Below are 13182 nucleotides of genomic sequence, written 5' to 3'. Positions count from 1 at the left end.
AATATCATTATTTTCTATTTAATTATAACTGCCCACTATTCTTCTTATTCCATCTTATCTATCCAAATGCTATTTTTTTTATTTCCGAGAATAACTCAATTTTTATCCAAACGCAAAATTAGTCTATTTCAGACTTAATCCTGAACTTATACCTATCTCTACAATAACTAGTTCTTATTTAACTCCGAACCAAACGAAGGGTTAAAGATAATAAACATTTTAAATATAATAATATTTTAACCATTAGAGATAATAAATATTTTAAACATAATTTTAAACATAAAAAATAAAAAGGTTAAAATTACTCGTAAAAAAAAAAGTATGGTTAGGGACCAAAGGTTAGCGATGTCAACGGGTTAGATTTGGGTCGGATTTTCAAAAACCTTTGGATTTAATTTGGGGAAGTATTTTAATGATTTTATACCCTCAAAAGACTTTTTTATTAAGTTGAATTGTCATTCACTATTAAAATTTTAAAAATTTAAAATTTTTAGGAATAGCAACATGAGATATATACATGTATATAACAATAGATTTTGGGAAAATTTTGAATTCTATCGAGATAAAAGGTGAGTCAATCTGATTTGATGTGTAGGCTTTGTTGCCCATATTTTGATAAGCTTTTATCTATACCCAATGTGCATGTTTCATACACATATTCAATATTTAACATTTATTTTTTAAAAAATTATATATTAATATTTAGACATTAAATGAACAGAAAATCAACAACATAAAAAGAAGGTGATGGATTTTGTAAGTAGATGCTCAAAATATATAATAGAGACACCGTTATATTTATGAATTTTGTAAGTCTTTTTAATGTCATAAAATATGAATTGAAATCTAATTTAAATTCATGAGCTTTTTAAAGGTGTGGTATATAAAAGTATACATTGGGTACGTGTAGGTAGGCGATAGCCAATTAATTTAGCTAATGTAGCATTTATATATTTAAATTTAATAGAAGACATTAGTATATTATCTGTAAGAAAAAATCGTACTAAATAAAAAGTAAATCTAAGCCATTAAATAAGAAGGAATGAACGACATTCAAGTATTAAATGTTCGCTTTCTCTCATCAGTATTGATTGTTAAATAGATAATTACCCTCAAATAGGACATAATAAGCAGAAAAGAGATATGTCCTTCTATTTTTCGTTGTTATTGTAGATCGGTATCTTCACACACATACACCCACACTGCCACGCACAAAAAGATAAGATAGAATACAATTAATGTCACGTCTATCGATGCAGGTGAATTCATCGATCATATGGCAGAGCTTCGACCATCCGGGCGATACTTGGATGCCGGGTGGATGGCTTGGGTTTAACAAGATTACCGGAGAGTATCAAAGCATCACTTGTTGGGAAAACCCCGAAAACCCGGCCCGTGGTCCTTTCTCTGAAAGCTTGGACCCAGATGGATCAGACCAATATGTTCTACTATACAATGGGTCTCAAGTATATTGGAGTGGTGGGCTATGGAATGGCCAATACTTCTCTTCAGTTCCAGAAACTGCACGACATACTATGTTTAACTTCACGTTCATTGACGACCGAGAGCGGAAGTATGCTACGTATACTATGACAGATAGCTCGGTGATCACTCGCTTTGTGGTGGAGTCTTCAGGGCTGGGGCAGCAACTTCTTTGGCTAAGCAATAGACAAGAGTGGCAGCCAGTGTTTACTCAACCTCTATCTCATTGTGATGTACCCTCGTTTTGTGGACCTTTTGGGCTTTGCGACCTGGAAAGCCCGAGCCTTTGCCGATGCCCCCAGGGGTTTGAGCCAGTATTAAATGAGGAATGGGAGCTAAATGATTGGAATTCGGGGTGTAAAAGGAAAACCCAGTTGAAATGTGGGACTAAATCAAACTTGAACGGAGGAGGAGAAGAGAGAGATGGGTTTTTTATGATGATTAATATGAGATTGCCGAGTAATGGGGAGAAATTAAAGGTTAGAAATGCTGAGGAGTGTGAAATGGCTTGTTTGAACAATTGCTCTTGTAGTGCTTATTCTTTTGATACCAGTTGTTTGATCTGGACGGCCAATCTTCAAAATCTTCAGCAGTTATACAGTGGTGATCAAGGAGGTGGTATGCTTTATCTCCGACTCGCTGCAGCTGATCTTCCTAGTACAAACAATTCACACAAAGTAAAAACTGTAGTTACAGTAAGCTTAGTCGGCGGTCTACTTGGTATTATAGTCATTGTTCTCTTTGGACTAATTTGGTTACGCAGACGTTGGAGGAAGTCTCAAATAGTGAGCAAAGTGGAGGGCTCTTTGATTCCATTCTCGTATGGTGATTTACGGCACGCCACGAAGAACTTCTCAGAGAAGCTTGGTGGCGGCGGCTTTGGCTCGGTATTCAAAGGAGCACTTCCGGACTCGACACAAGTAGCTGTGAAGAAGCTCGAGGGATCCAGACAAGGCGAAAAGCAGTTCCAGGCCGAGGTGCTTACTCTTGGAGCCATCCAGCACATTAATCTTCTCCGCCTCCGCGGCTTCTGCTGTGAGAGAAGCCAGAGGCTTCTGGTCTACGAGTTCATGCCGAACGGATCCCTAGATTCCGTTCTATTTAAAAAGGACTCTGCTATCATGCTAAGCTGGAACATGCGCCATAGAATAGTTCTTGGAATTGCGAGAGGATTAGCGTACCTTCACGAGAAGTGCCGAGAATGCATCATACACTGCGACATAAAGCCAGATAACATACTTTTGGATGCCGACTTCAAAGCAAAGGTTGCAGACTTTGGCATGGCCAAGCTTATCGGTCGAGATTTTAGCCGAGTCTTAACAACGATGAGGGGGACAATTGGGTACCTAGCTCCCGAATGGATTTCCGGTTTACCAATTAGCCCAAAAGTGGATGTTTATAGCTTTGGAATGATGCTTTTTGAGATAATATCCGGTCAGAGGAATAGTACGTACTTTGAGGAGGGCAGTAAGTTCTACTATCCTTCATGGGCCGCGCAAAAGGTGATCGAGGGCGACGAGAAGTGTTTGTTGGATAGCAGATTGGGTGGCGAAGCCGATTTGGAGGAGGTGAAAAGGGCTTCTAGAGTGGCTTGTTGGTGTATTCAGGATGCAGAGATGGACAGGCCAACAATGGGGCAGGTGGTGCAAATCTTAGAGGGGGCTTTGGAGGTGAATGTGCCGCGGATTCCGCGGTCTCTTCAGCACTTAATGGAGGATCAAATCTCACACATGTATGATGATGTGTCATCTGTTGCAGAGCAGGGTGCAAGTGAGAGCTCTCAAGGGGCATACAAATAATGACTTCAACTGAAACATCAGTATACGTTGCACTGAGGATGAGAAATATATGCAGTAGAGATTATACAATAGATATTCGTCTCCCTTCCTCTCTTTTTTTTTTCTTCTTCTTTTTTTTTTTTTTTTGCCTAACAGATATAACAAATAGTCTTTTTTGTATGTAAAAGGAGATGTATTAGATAAGTTAACTCTTGTCTAGCATCCAACCAAGTCCTGTAGTCTCACAACAAAGCCAAACTTCTTTGGTTGGAGTGTGAGGGGGAAAAAATAAAATAAAAGCAAAGAAGAAATAAGATAGAATTCCGGTTAAAAATAATGAAATTTGGAGAAGAGGACCAAAGCGAAATAGGCAAAAGTTGAGGTGATGTTAATAAATAAAAAATTTTATGGACCTATTTCTACGACCTGCCCAGGAAAATGCTATTGGGCCCAATTTTAAAAATGGGCCCAATCCATCTATAATTTCTAACAATGTTCTTGGGCTTTGGGCCCGAGAAGGGATTGATCTGGGCTAGAGCCTAAAGTAGGGGCGATCTTGTTACCAGGTCATCCAACCTTTCACACCTTATTGGCCATGACTGAAACCTTACCTTATTGATCAAGCAATGGATCTTTTTACATCAATAATTGGGATATATTAATTGCTGAAACAAAAACAAAGAAGAGTTGACACTAGGGTCCATTTAGACATATATTCTAACTTATCTTTCACTGGATTTAGTTTTTTTTTTTTAAAAAAAAAATTAAGTACTTCTACAAGTCTCAAAGAACGTTTGACTTAGTAGCTTAAAACTTCCGCTTTTAAATTCTAAAATTTTCTTGAATCTTTTGATTTCTCAGCGCCATAAAAACTAAAAACTAGTCAATATATACTAGCTGAATGTTAAAAAATCTAAATATACATTTTTTTAGAATAAGAGAAATTATATTTTATGTTTCTAACTAAATTTATTTTTAAAACAAAATAAACAAAACGGGTAATATATTATCTTTCTCTCAAAAAAATTGTCCAAACAAATTAAATAGTACAATATAAAAATAATTATTACGATAGAAAGCTAAAATAATATTTATTCTTAATTTAACAGATGTTGCAATAAAAAAATATTAGTAAGATTTTAAGAAAAATATCGACGTTCCTAACGCAAGTTGCAAAAGGTTTGATAGTTGGTATTCGAAATTTCAAATTCGAATTAAATTGATTCATATTATTCGGTTAAAATTTACCTTTTTAAAAAATAAACGAAATAGATAGCGAGCTATCTTTTTGAATAAATCCTAAGATATGTGGAATTCATTTTCAGTAGGGAGGGGAAAAGAACCATATCTTTAAATTAATTAGTTTTTGTTTAACTCGATGAGAATTAAAAATAAACTTAGAATAAATTAAGTAAACATCTTAAAAAATAGGGAAAACTTCAAAAACCACCCCTTGTGGTTTCGTGCATTCTCACTTTGCTACCCTGTGGGCTGTGGTTTAAAACGTATCAATTTACCCCCCTGTGGTTTCGTTTTTATCTTTTTGTTATCAATTTTATTATTATTATTTTTTAAAATCAGTAACAAAGTTAAAATTAAAGGATACTAAAGTGACTATTCGATAAATTTAGATGATTATCTGAAGTTTTTTGTATATAATTTAACGAAATATTAACGAAAAAGCTTCCGAAAAGATAAAAATAAAACCACAAGGGGATAAATTGATACGTTTTAAACCACAGGGTAGCAAAGTGAGAATGCAAGAAACTACGGGGGGGTTTTTTGAAGTTTTCCCTAAAAAATACTACGAAAGTATCCACCGTCCTTCCCGTAGCTTCCTTATTGTTTATTCTCACTCTCAAATACATCATTTTATACGCCCCTTTCTCTGTGTAACGGCCGAAACCATGCTACTCCTCGTCTCCTCACAGTAGCACTGAGAAAATAAGTAAAAAAAAAAATAGAAGAAGACATTAACCAGGAATTCGCTCCAAAAAAGGGGGGAAAAAACCCTAGAAACCCTAGACCGCCATGGAAGCTCACATGAAGCCCGAACTTCAAGATCCGGCGCCTCCTCCGGTGAAGGCGCCGCCTCCGGCGGCGGCGGCGGCGATCCAGACCTCGTCGCCGCGCTTCTTCTTCTCCTCGGCGGCGGCGGCGAACCCCTCCGCCGCGTCCCACCGCCGCATCGCCATCGCCGTCGACCTCAGCGACGAGAGCGCCTACGCCGTGAAGTGGGCGGTGCAAAACTACCTCCGCCCCGGCGACGCCGTGATCCTCCTCCACGTCCGCCCCACCTCCGTCCTCTACGGCGCCGATTGGGGCTCCATCGACCACTCCGTCTCCGCCGCGGCCGCCGCCGCAGACGCCGACTCCGAGGAGTCGCAGCAGAAGCTCGAGGACGACTTCGACGCGTTTACCGTCTCCAAGGCGCAGGACCTGGCGCAGCCTCTCGTGGACGGGCAGTTCCCGTTCAAGATCCACATCGTGAAGGACCACGACATGAAGGAGAGGCTCTGCTTGGAGGTGGAGCGCCTAGGGCTTAGCGCGGTGATCATGGGGAGCAGGGGCTTCGGGGCGTCGCGCAAGGCCAACAAGGCGAGGCTCGGGAGCGTCAGCGACTACTGCGTCCACCACTGCGTCTGCCCCGTCGTGGTCGTGCGCTTCCCCGATGACGGGGTTGGGCCCGCGTCCGGGACGGCGGATGGGAGCTCTGCCGCTGCGGTTGGGAGCAAGAAGACGGACGTTGAGCTGCATCCGGTGCCGGAGGAGGAGGATGTCTCCGAAGAGCATAAAGGTTCAGGCTCTCTCTCTCTCTCTCTCTCAAAATTTCCCCTCAATTCATGCGATCTTTTTATGTTGATCTGGTGTTGCTTTGGGTAGAATTAATTTCGTGTGATGTTTGATACTGATCTGATCATGATGTTGGAAGAGACTGGAGAAGCTATCGTGAATAATACGATCTTGTTAAATGATCTTACTTTGCACGAACGTGCTACTCGGTCTTTTGGATGCAAATGATCTCCTGATTTGTTATAGTGTGGTGATTGTTAGAGAGAAGTAAAGCATACATGGGCAAATTGGAGCAATAAGCTTTTATTTTGGTTTCCTTCCCACAGTTCTAAGTATGAGTTTTGGAACAGGATACCTAATTAGGAGTTTCATTGTTTATGATTAGGATGTTTTATGCAAATTAAGGGTTGTCCAGGTGTTTTTATTACCAATAGGCTCAGATCTGAATAGGTTACCAGTGGATATCTACACATTAACCAGGCACACTCTGTGTTTATAAATTGGTTCCTTTCTACGTTGTCTTTTCTTTGTTTTGTTGGAATGCAGTAGTGTTGGTGACGATGGTCTTAGGAGATGTGTAGCAAAAAAAAAAAAAAAAAAAAAAAAAAAAAAAAAATCATTGCTTGCATCATGTTGTGTCTTTGGTGAGTCGCGTCAGCAAAATATCCTTTTTTTTATTAGCAAAATGATTAAAGCAGCACTTGTGGATCTATGTATGAAGTGCTGAGAATCTGAAATTTTCCTTTATCTAGTAAGTATCTGGAGGAGTTATGGATAGAAGCACGAAAAACTGGCATGAGTCGTCAATTTAAGATCAAGATTAATGCAAATAAGGACGTCCATGTGGTCTTTATTTGTCTCAAAAGATCAAATTAATTAGTTTACGTCCATGTGGTCTTTATTTATCTCAAAAGATCAAATTAATTAGTTTAGCCCAATTAGCTGAAACATGGGTGGTTCTTGATTAGGATTTTCTAGGGCCATTAGCTGAGAATAGATTTTAATATTTCTGCTGAAAATTTAAAATGCGGTTTCTGTGCATTAGTTGAATGTGCAAGTACAACAATGTACTTGGTTCTCTCTAAAGTTGAGTCTGTTTTGATGCGTCATGTTCGTTGTCAAAATATTACTAGCATATTTCAAGTTTTACTGGACTTTTGAGAGAATTGATCTTTGATTAATTAAGTATTGCTGCAAAGTCTGCTTAGCAAGTTCTGGGGACTTTGAGGAACTTGAATTTCTGATTAATTTAGGAAGTGCTGCTAATCTTCTTAGTTGGAAAGTTTGAGTAATTTGGTTTCTCAATTTTACATTTGAGTTCTGGGTGTCAGACTACAAAGCTAGCATGAGGGTAGAGGAATACCGGAGAGTTTCTTGTCCCTTCTCGCCTATATTTTCCTATTTTCCCCGGAAAATTATAGTTGGCATTATGCACTTTTCATATGTAAAAAGATTTTAGTTACAAATCTAGAGTGATTTCCCTGGAGTTGCTCTATTGATCGGAGCTTAGTGCTGTGCTGGGTAGTCTCTAGGCTTTTATTACAAAAAATTATGCCCATGTTTATTCTGTTGGTACTAAAAGCTACTTTGCTGTGATAAAACTAGGTAGTAAGTAAAAGAGTTAGGTATGAATTTTAGTGACTAGATGAGACATTAGACATTGTTGTGACCAGATATATTTAACTTGTTTCATAGTGTACTTATTACTTACATATGGGCAGGTAATATGTTTTGTCTCTTGCTTTTGGAGAAGATCATGAATTTCGGGAGGTGATATTGAGTTTCTGGAGGCTGTTTTTTTTTGGTTTTTTCCCCTGGTTTATCTGCAGAGGATGAGGAGCTTTACTTAAATTTTGCAAGTACTTTTGCCATTTAAGAATATTATCTTCTGTATTTCTTGAATTATGCTCTGGTATCTGCACTTACGCTGTATTGGTAATGGCTTATTTTTGTGCTTTTGCTTGTTGGTGACATAGTTGAGATGCAAATAGCCAAGTGATTGATGCTGAAGTTTATTATTGTAGACCTAGAGAAGCCATAAATGTTAGCTTTAACTTTGCTAAGCAAGCAAAACTTTCATTTATAGCTGATGATTTGAGGCAAAGCTCCTTTACTTTTTTAAACTGTGGTGGCTTTTGCAGATGGTTGATGGGAATTCAGGGTTACAGCAATGGTCCTCTTCAATCCAGGTGAGAATATTAAAAGAATGTGTTAGTAGCATGTCAAGTGATGTTTTGTTTTTAAGAAAAGTACTCATATTGTCAGCTGCCAGTTGCTGCTAGACATGTCTAACAACCAACTTCTCTTGCCAGTACCACTATATTTCAGGGGTCAAAATTTTTTTGGGTTAATTTAGATTATTTCGCTTTTTTTTTTTTTTTTTCCTCCATGCAATATTGCGATTATAGGCAAACGGGAAATAGTGTGGCCCTACTCATTTTCGCTATTGTGGATTGTTTGTAATCCCTACTTTTATGGGGTTTGTTTGACAACAGAAGATTTCTGACAAAAAAATTGCTAACTGATCAACAGTAAAAAGAATGGAGCGGTCCATTCCTAGGGCTTTCAGTTGCAAAGCACTTGAGGAAACAAAACCAAAAAACATAAATAATACCTAGCGTATCCCTAGGATTATGATTCCGACTACATCTTGCTAGTTCAAAATTCCTGTTACTTTTCACATTATTAGACTAGTAGTTTGTCTGTTCAGTACTCATCATTTTAGTTGCCTACGTCGTCGTTACTTTGTTTGTCTGAAGTAAATAACAATACTTCTGCCTCCCATGTGGCTTTGCTCTTGCCTATAATCATATTGTTTGCTAAAACTCATAATTTGGATTATAAAGCTTTCCAGTTGATTAACTTACTCCCCCCTTTCCTTTTCAATTGCCTTCCGTAATGTGGCATGAAGCTGCATCCTGCATATTGTTTTCAGTTTCACGCAGTCTTTTTTATTCTACTTTGTTTCTGACTGTTCAAAGTTATTGATTGTTCTCTCTCTCATTTAAAAAAAAAAAATTCTTTAGCGCAACTGGTGTTTTGACTAATTTGCTGTGGTTCGTGCTCTACAATTTTATTTTATATTTTACTTGTTCTTTTTTGTTTGTCGCAGGAAGTAAAAGAATGTAATGATCAGATGGAGGTGGTGGATAAACTAGCTGAGGCTTCTGTGGGGGGACTCTGCTGTTTACTTGAAGAATTGTGCTACTTTTTAGTTTTATCCTCCATTTTACCTTGCCAACTCTCGCTCTGTCATAAATTCGATGGTTGATGAGTATCTTCTTTGTCTTTTAGTTCGTTGGTGGTGCATCCAAAGTTCTTATTGCTTTGCTTTGTCAATACATTTTACGATGTTTGAAAACCTCGCCCCATTTGCGGGATACCATCTGTTTTACCTCTAAATGTTTCTTCGTTCTTGCTTTATGGACATGAACTTGAAGTGGCAAGTGAAGAACTTGTGTTTTATTCTCGGCCTTTATAGGATTTTGTGGCATGTGCAGTGCTTTTGGCTCATTTGTGAATCTTTGCTATTCTGGTAGATTAGGCCGTGTTTGGTTTAGCCGGAGTGTCTATAGAAATGTTGTTTCTGTAAATCTGTTCGAAGAAGCACGAATAGTCAGATCCGAGCAAATTTGACCCGCGCTTTTGTGGGTTGGGCTGGGCTTAGTTTGGCCGAGTTCACTGGGCTCGAGAGGATCTGAAATTAGACACCCTCGGATGATTATTGCTCATGCTACTTCTTCCTTAAAACGATCCTTACAAACCCTTCCCTTTTTCTTTTTTCTATTTTTTTCGGTGAAGCATTAAATTAGATCTTTTGTTTTCAACTTTGAAGGTAGTATAATTTAAGCTCTTATGTATAATGGCCTCTCCAACTTTAACATTTTTTCATACAAAGAGTATCGAATAAACTCTGTACGTCCTCTTTAACTTTTAAATAATATGATTTAAATTATATTCTGAATTAAACTAGAAGTTCGTTAAAATCAATAACTTTATCAGCTAAAAAACGCCATTCAAAATTGATAAATTTAAACACCAACTAAATTTTGTCAGGCAAAAATAATTTATTTTTTTTTTTAAAAAAAATGTAGAGTGATTTATGTCAAATTTATATATAGTTGAGGGGGTCCCTGTTCATTTTTACCTTCCTTGTTAAAGATCCTCTTTTTTTTCTCGCTCTCTTTCTTCAGGGTACGGACGACGATGGCGGGTTCCTCCTTCTCGAAGCTTCTAATCCGACGCCAATTACTCGCGAGGTTTCGCTCTTCTCCTCCTCTCTTCTCCTCCTCCTCCTCTACTCTTCTCGGAGCCCCTCAACTTCGCGAAGCTTCCACAGCTCCGCGCGTCGGCGGAGATGGAGCCCTCGTCGCCCCTTCTAGGGCTTCGCATTGGATCGATTCGTCGCGAACTCTTTCGAGGGCTTCGTTCTCCTCGCGAGCGTCGGATATCGACGAGTCGCAGGCCCCCGCCGCAATCGATTATCGGTGAGTTGATAGAATGGTTCTCCAGGTTACGTTTAATCTTTTTTCTGTTTCCATGTTGAAGTGTTAGAGTTTCTTTCTTTCTTTCTTTTTCGTTTGCTTGCTTTGGAATTATTAGTGTTGAAAGGTACGATTGGTAGTGAAAATGGGGTTTTTTTTAATTGATTTTTTGTTTCTTATTTCCTTTGTTATAACTTGTATGTGCTTTTTTAGGAATTTAAAAAAAAAAGTTTTTGCGGTGTCGTTCGATTTTGCGTGGCATTTGAATAATATTTAATTTGGTAGCAGATCTATGATGCCAGAGGAGGAGTTCCATAGGCTTGCTGATGATACTATACATAGCTTGCAAGAGAAATTTGAGGTAATTCTCGTTGTGTAGCTACCAATGTCGCTTTAAAGTACAATATGTTTTGCTTTTTGATGCAGGCATTTTGATCGAAGATATTATTAGTAATTACACCTCTCCATTTGTGCGAAATAATTGGTTATCCATGCGCAATTGAGAGAGGTTTCTTTGTTTAAGCACCATTGATCTCTATGTATGTTTTTCTGTTGGTAGGAATATGGTGACTCCCTTCAAATGGATGGTTATGATGTAGACTATGGGGTAAGATGATGTGCAATCCTTCGATTTTTGATAATTAGCTGCACTGTGTGGTTTGATTAAATTGTATGGTTATTATACATCTCGCAGAATCATGTTTTGACATTAAAACTGGGGAGTTTGGGGACGTATGTCATAAACAAGCAAACACCAAACCGACAAATTTGGTTATCTTCACCTGTGAGGTACGTTCTTGACGAAAACTTATGGTAAGCTCTTATTTTTGTCGTGCGGTAGCATTTACGATGTGCTTCACTTACTCTTTGAAATCAATATGTTGGGTCGAAGATGGATATTCTCGTGTCGAATTGTTGCCTTGACGTCTCCTGTAATGGCTTCATAGTCTGAACTGAGAATCAGATTCTAGCTAATTTTAGAACGATTTCTGATGCAAGTTTTGTTGGTGGTTGAGGTTGCTACTCTGTAAAGCGGATAGATAACATTTGCCATTTATTTTATGTTACATTGTAACCTTTCACAGTATCTATTGCTTGCGAAACTCAAATTGTGAATAGATGCTCAGTCCTGTAGACACTGTATTTATTTTGGAGTAAGTTAATTTAAGAAAAAAGAGATGTAGTTACAGAACAGTGAACAATTAAATAACAATTTAGTAAGTTAATTTAAGAAAAAAGAGATGTAGTTACAGAACAGTGAACAATTAAATAACAATTTGCTACGTCCTTCTTATTGAATTTGACGTCCTAGTGTTCAATTAGCTAATCGCTGAAGTAGTATCCTTATAGCTACCTACTATGTTTGATGGTGGGTAGTCCTGATGTACAAATCACTTGGTGCAGTCAAGGTAGGGTTTTTAAAGGAGTGCACTGCATATGCAGTAACGTATGTAATACGAGCGCCACTTTACAGGTTAATCTGTGGGATTACCAAGTCTAGCATGTGACACCACAGCAACCCCATCGTCAAGTTCAGGGGCCTATTTCACATTGGCCTATAGTTCAGGGGATCTCTGCAAATTTCTTACTTTAAACTTTTCAAAGTGGAGTAGGGAAATTCTACTTGTTATTACAAGCTATGGTAGGGAAATTCTACTTGTTATTACAAGCTATGGTATTGCCTCCCTTCGATGGAATGATAGAAATCACACCTAGCAGGCCATTATCAGATTAATCATCCACCAGATGTAGCTTTTGTCATGCTTAATATAGTTTGGATCTTTATATTAAGATGTTGTTCACTTCCAAGAACATGTGGACATACTATTTTTCTACTCCAGAATACTATGTTGCTTACTTTCCACTGGCCTGGAAGTATTTTCCTCTTATCATTTCCTTAAGAGTGATTGCATGCAAACTTCTCTTCATGTAGCGGACCTTCTAGGTTTGATTGGGACTCGGCAACAAAGGGCTGGGTGTACCGGCGAACAAAAGCGAAGTTATTGCAACTTCTCGAAGAAGAGCTAGAGCAGCTGTGCGGGCAACACATTGATCTTTCATGAATCATGAAGTGTAGGGCTAACCTGAGACTCACTTTAAGATAAAGAGCTCTCTAGTGGTCATAAATGTTGGGAGGGAGCTTTGCAGATAGCAAAAGCCCACCAACAATTTCATGCTGCGTCTAATTTTGCTTTATGGATCATCTGTAAAATGGTTGATATTTAAATTAATACAGTTCCTGCGAGNNATATATATATATATATATATATATATACAGAACATTGTCCAGAGTGGTGTGATGTAGTATGGGATCATACAGAACGATCAATGAGAACATTGATCGAAACACCCAGGGTATTGTAGTTTATGCATAGCAAGTCGTCAAACATGGAAAGCTTGTATCAGCTCAGGTAGCTTTTATTTATTTTTTAGATTGGAGCTATTTAATCTCAGAGGACTATATAAGGCCTTTTCTCTTTCTCAAAACATTTGGCTACCGTATCTTGTGATGTATTCAATTGACTGGATGCAGAATGTGATATGCAAAATTATCTGGAAAGATTGATTATATTATATTATTCTCAGATTCCATATTCATTACTAGATGCAGAGAAACATAATTAATGCTAGCCATCAATCTCTGT

The 13182-nt window shown here is 38.2% G+C and overlaps 3 protein-coding genes across 3 annotated transcripts in view; all 3 read left to right on the top strand.

The window, feature by feature from the left end:
• LOC109714902 (G-type lectin S-receptor-like serine/threonine-protein kinase At2g19130) overlaps positions 1 to 3597 on the top strand; it is a 5814-nt gene extending 2217 nt beyond the window's left edge. Inside the window, exon 2 of the mRNA XM_020239634.1 lies at positions 1260 to 3597. Coding sequence (XP_020095223.1) covers positions 1260 to 3281 — 2022 coding nt within the window. The 3' untranslated portion in view covers positions 3282 to 3597. The remainder of the gene's footprint in view (positions 1 to 1259) is intronic.
• Positions 5127 to 9531, top strand: LOC109715555 (universal stress protein PHOS34-like). The gene is made up of 3 exons (XM_020240637.1): positions 5127 to 6057; positions 8195 to 8242; positions 9166 to 9531. The coding sequence occupies exons 1-2, from the start codon at positions 5292 to 5294 to the stop codon at positions 8200 to 8202; spliced, it is 774 nt and encodes a 257-aa protein (XP_020096226.1). The 5' UTR covers positions 5127 to 5291; the 3' UTR covers positions 8203 to 8242; positions 9166 to 9531.
• On the top strand, positions 10182 to 12782 carry LOC109715556 (frataxin, mitochondrial). The gene is made up of 5 exons (XM_020240638.1): positions 10182 to 10540; positions 10826 to 10898; positions 11097 to 11144; positions 11232 to 11326; positions 12471 to 12782. The coding sequence occupies exons 1-5, from the start codon at positions 10260 to 10262 to the stop codon at positions 12598 to 12600; spliced, it is 627 nt and encodes a 208-aa protein (XP_020096227.1). The 5' UTR covers positions 10182 to 10259; the 3' UTR covers positions 12601 to 12782.

This window comes from Ananas comosus, linkage group 9, assembly GCF_001540865.1.
Source record: "Ananas comosus cultivar F153 linkage group 9, ASM154086v1, whole genome shotgun sequence".
NCBI lineage: Eukaryota > Viridiplantae > Streptophyta > Magnoliopsida > Poales > Bromeliaceae > Ananas > Ananas comosus.
The sequence above is the reverse complement of the archived record's forward strand: the minus strand, read 5'-3'. Positions and strand labels throughout refer to the sequence as shown.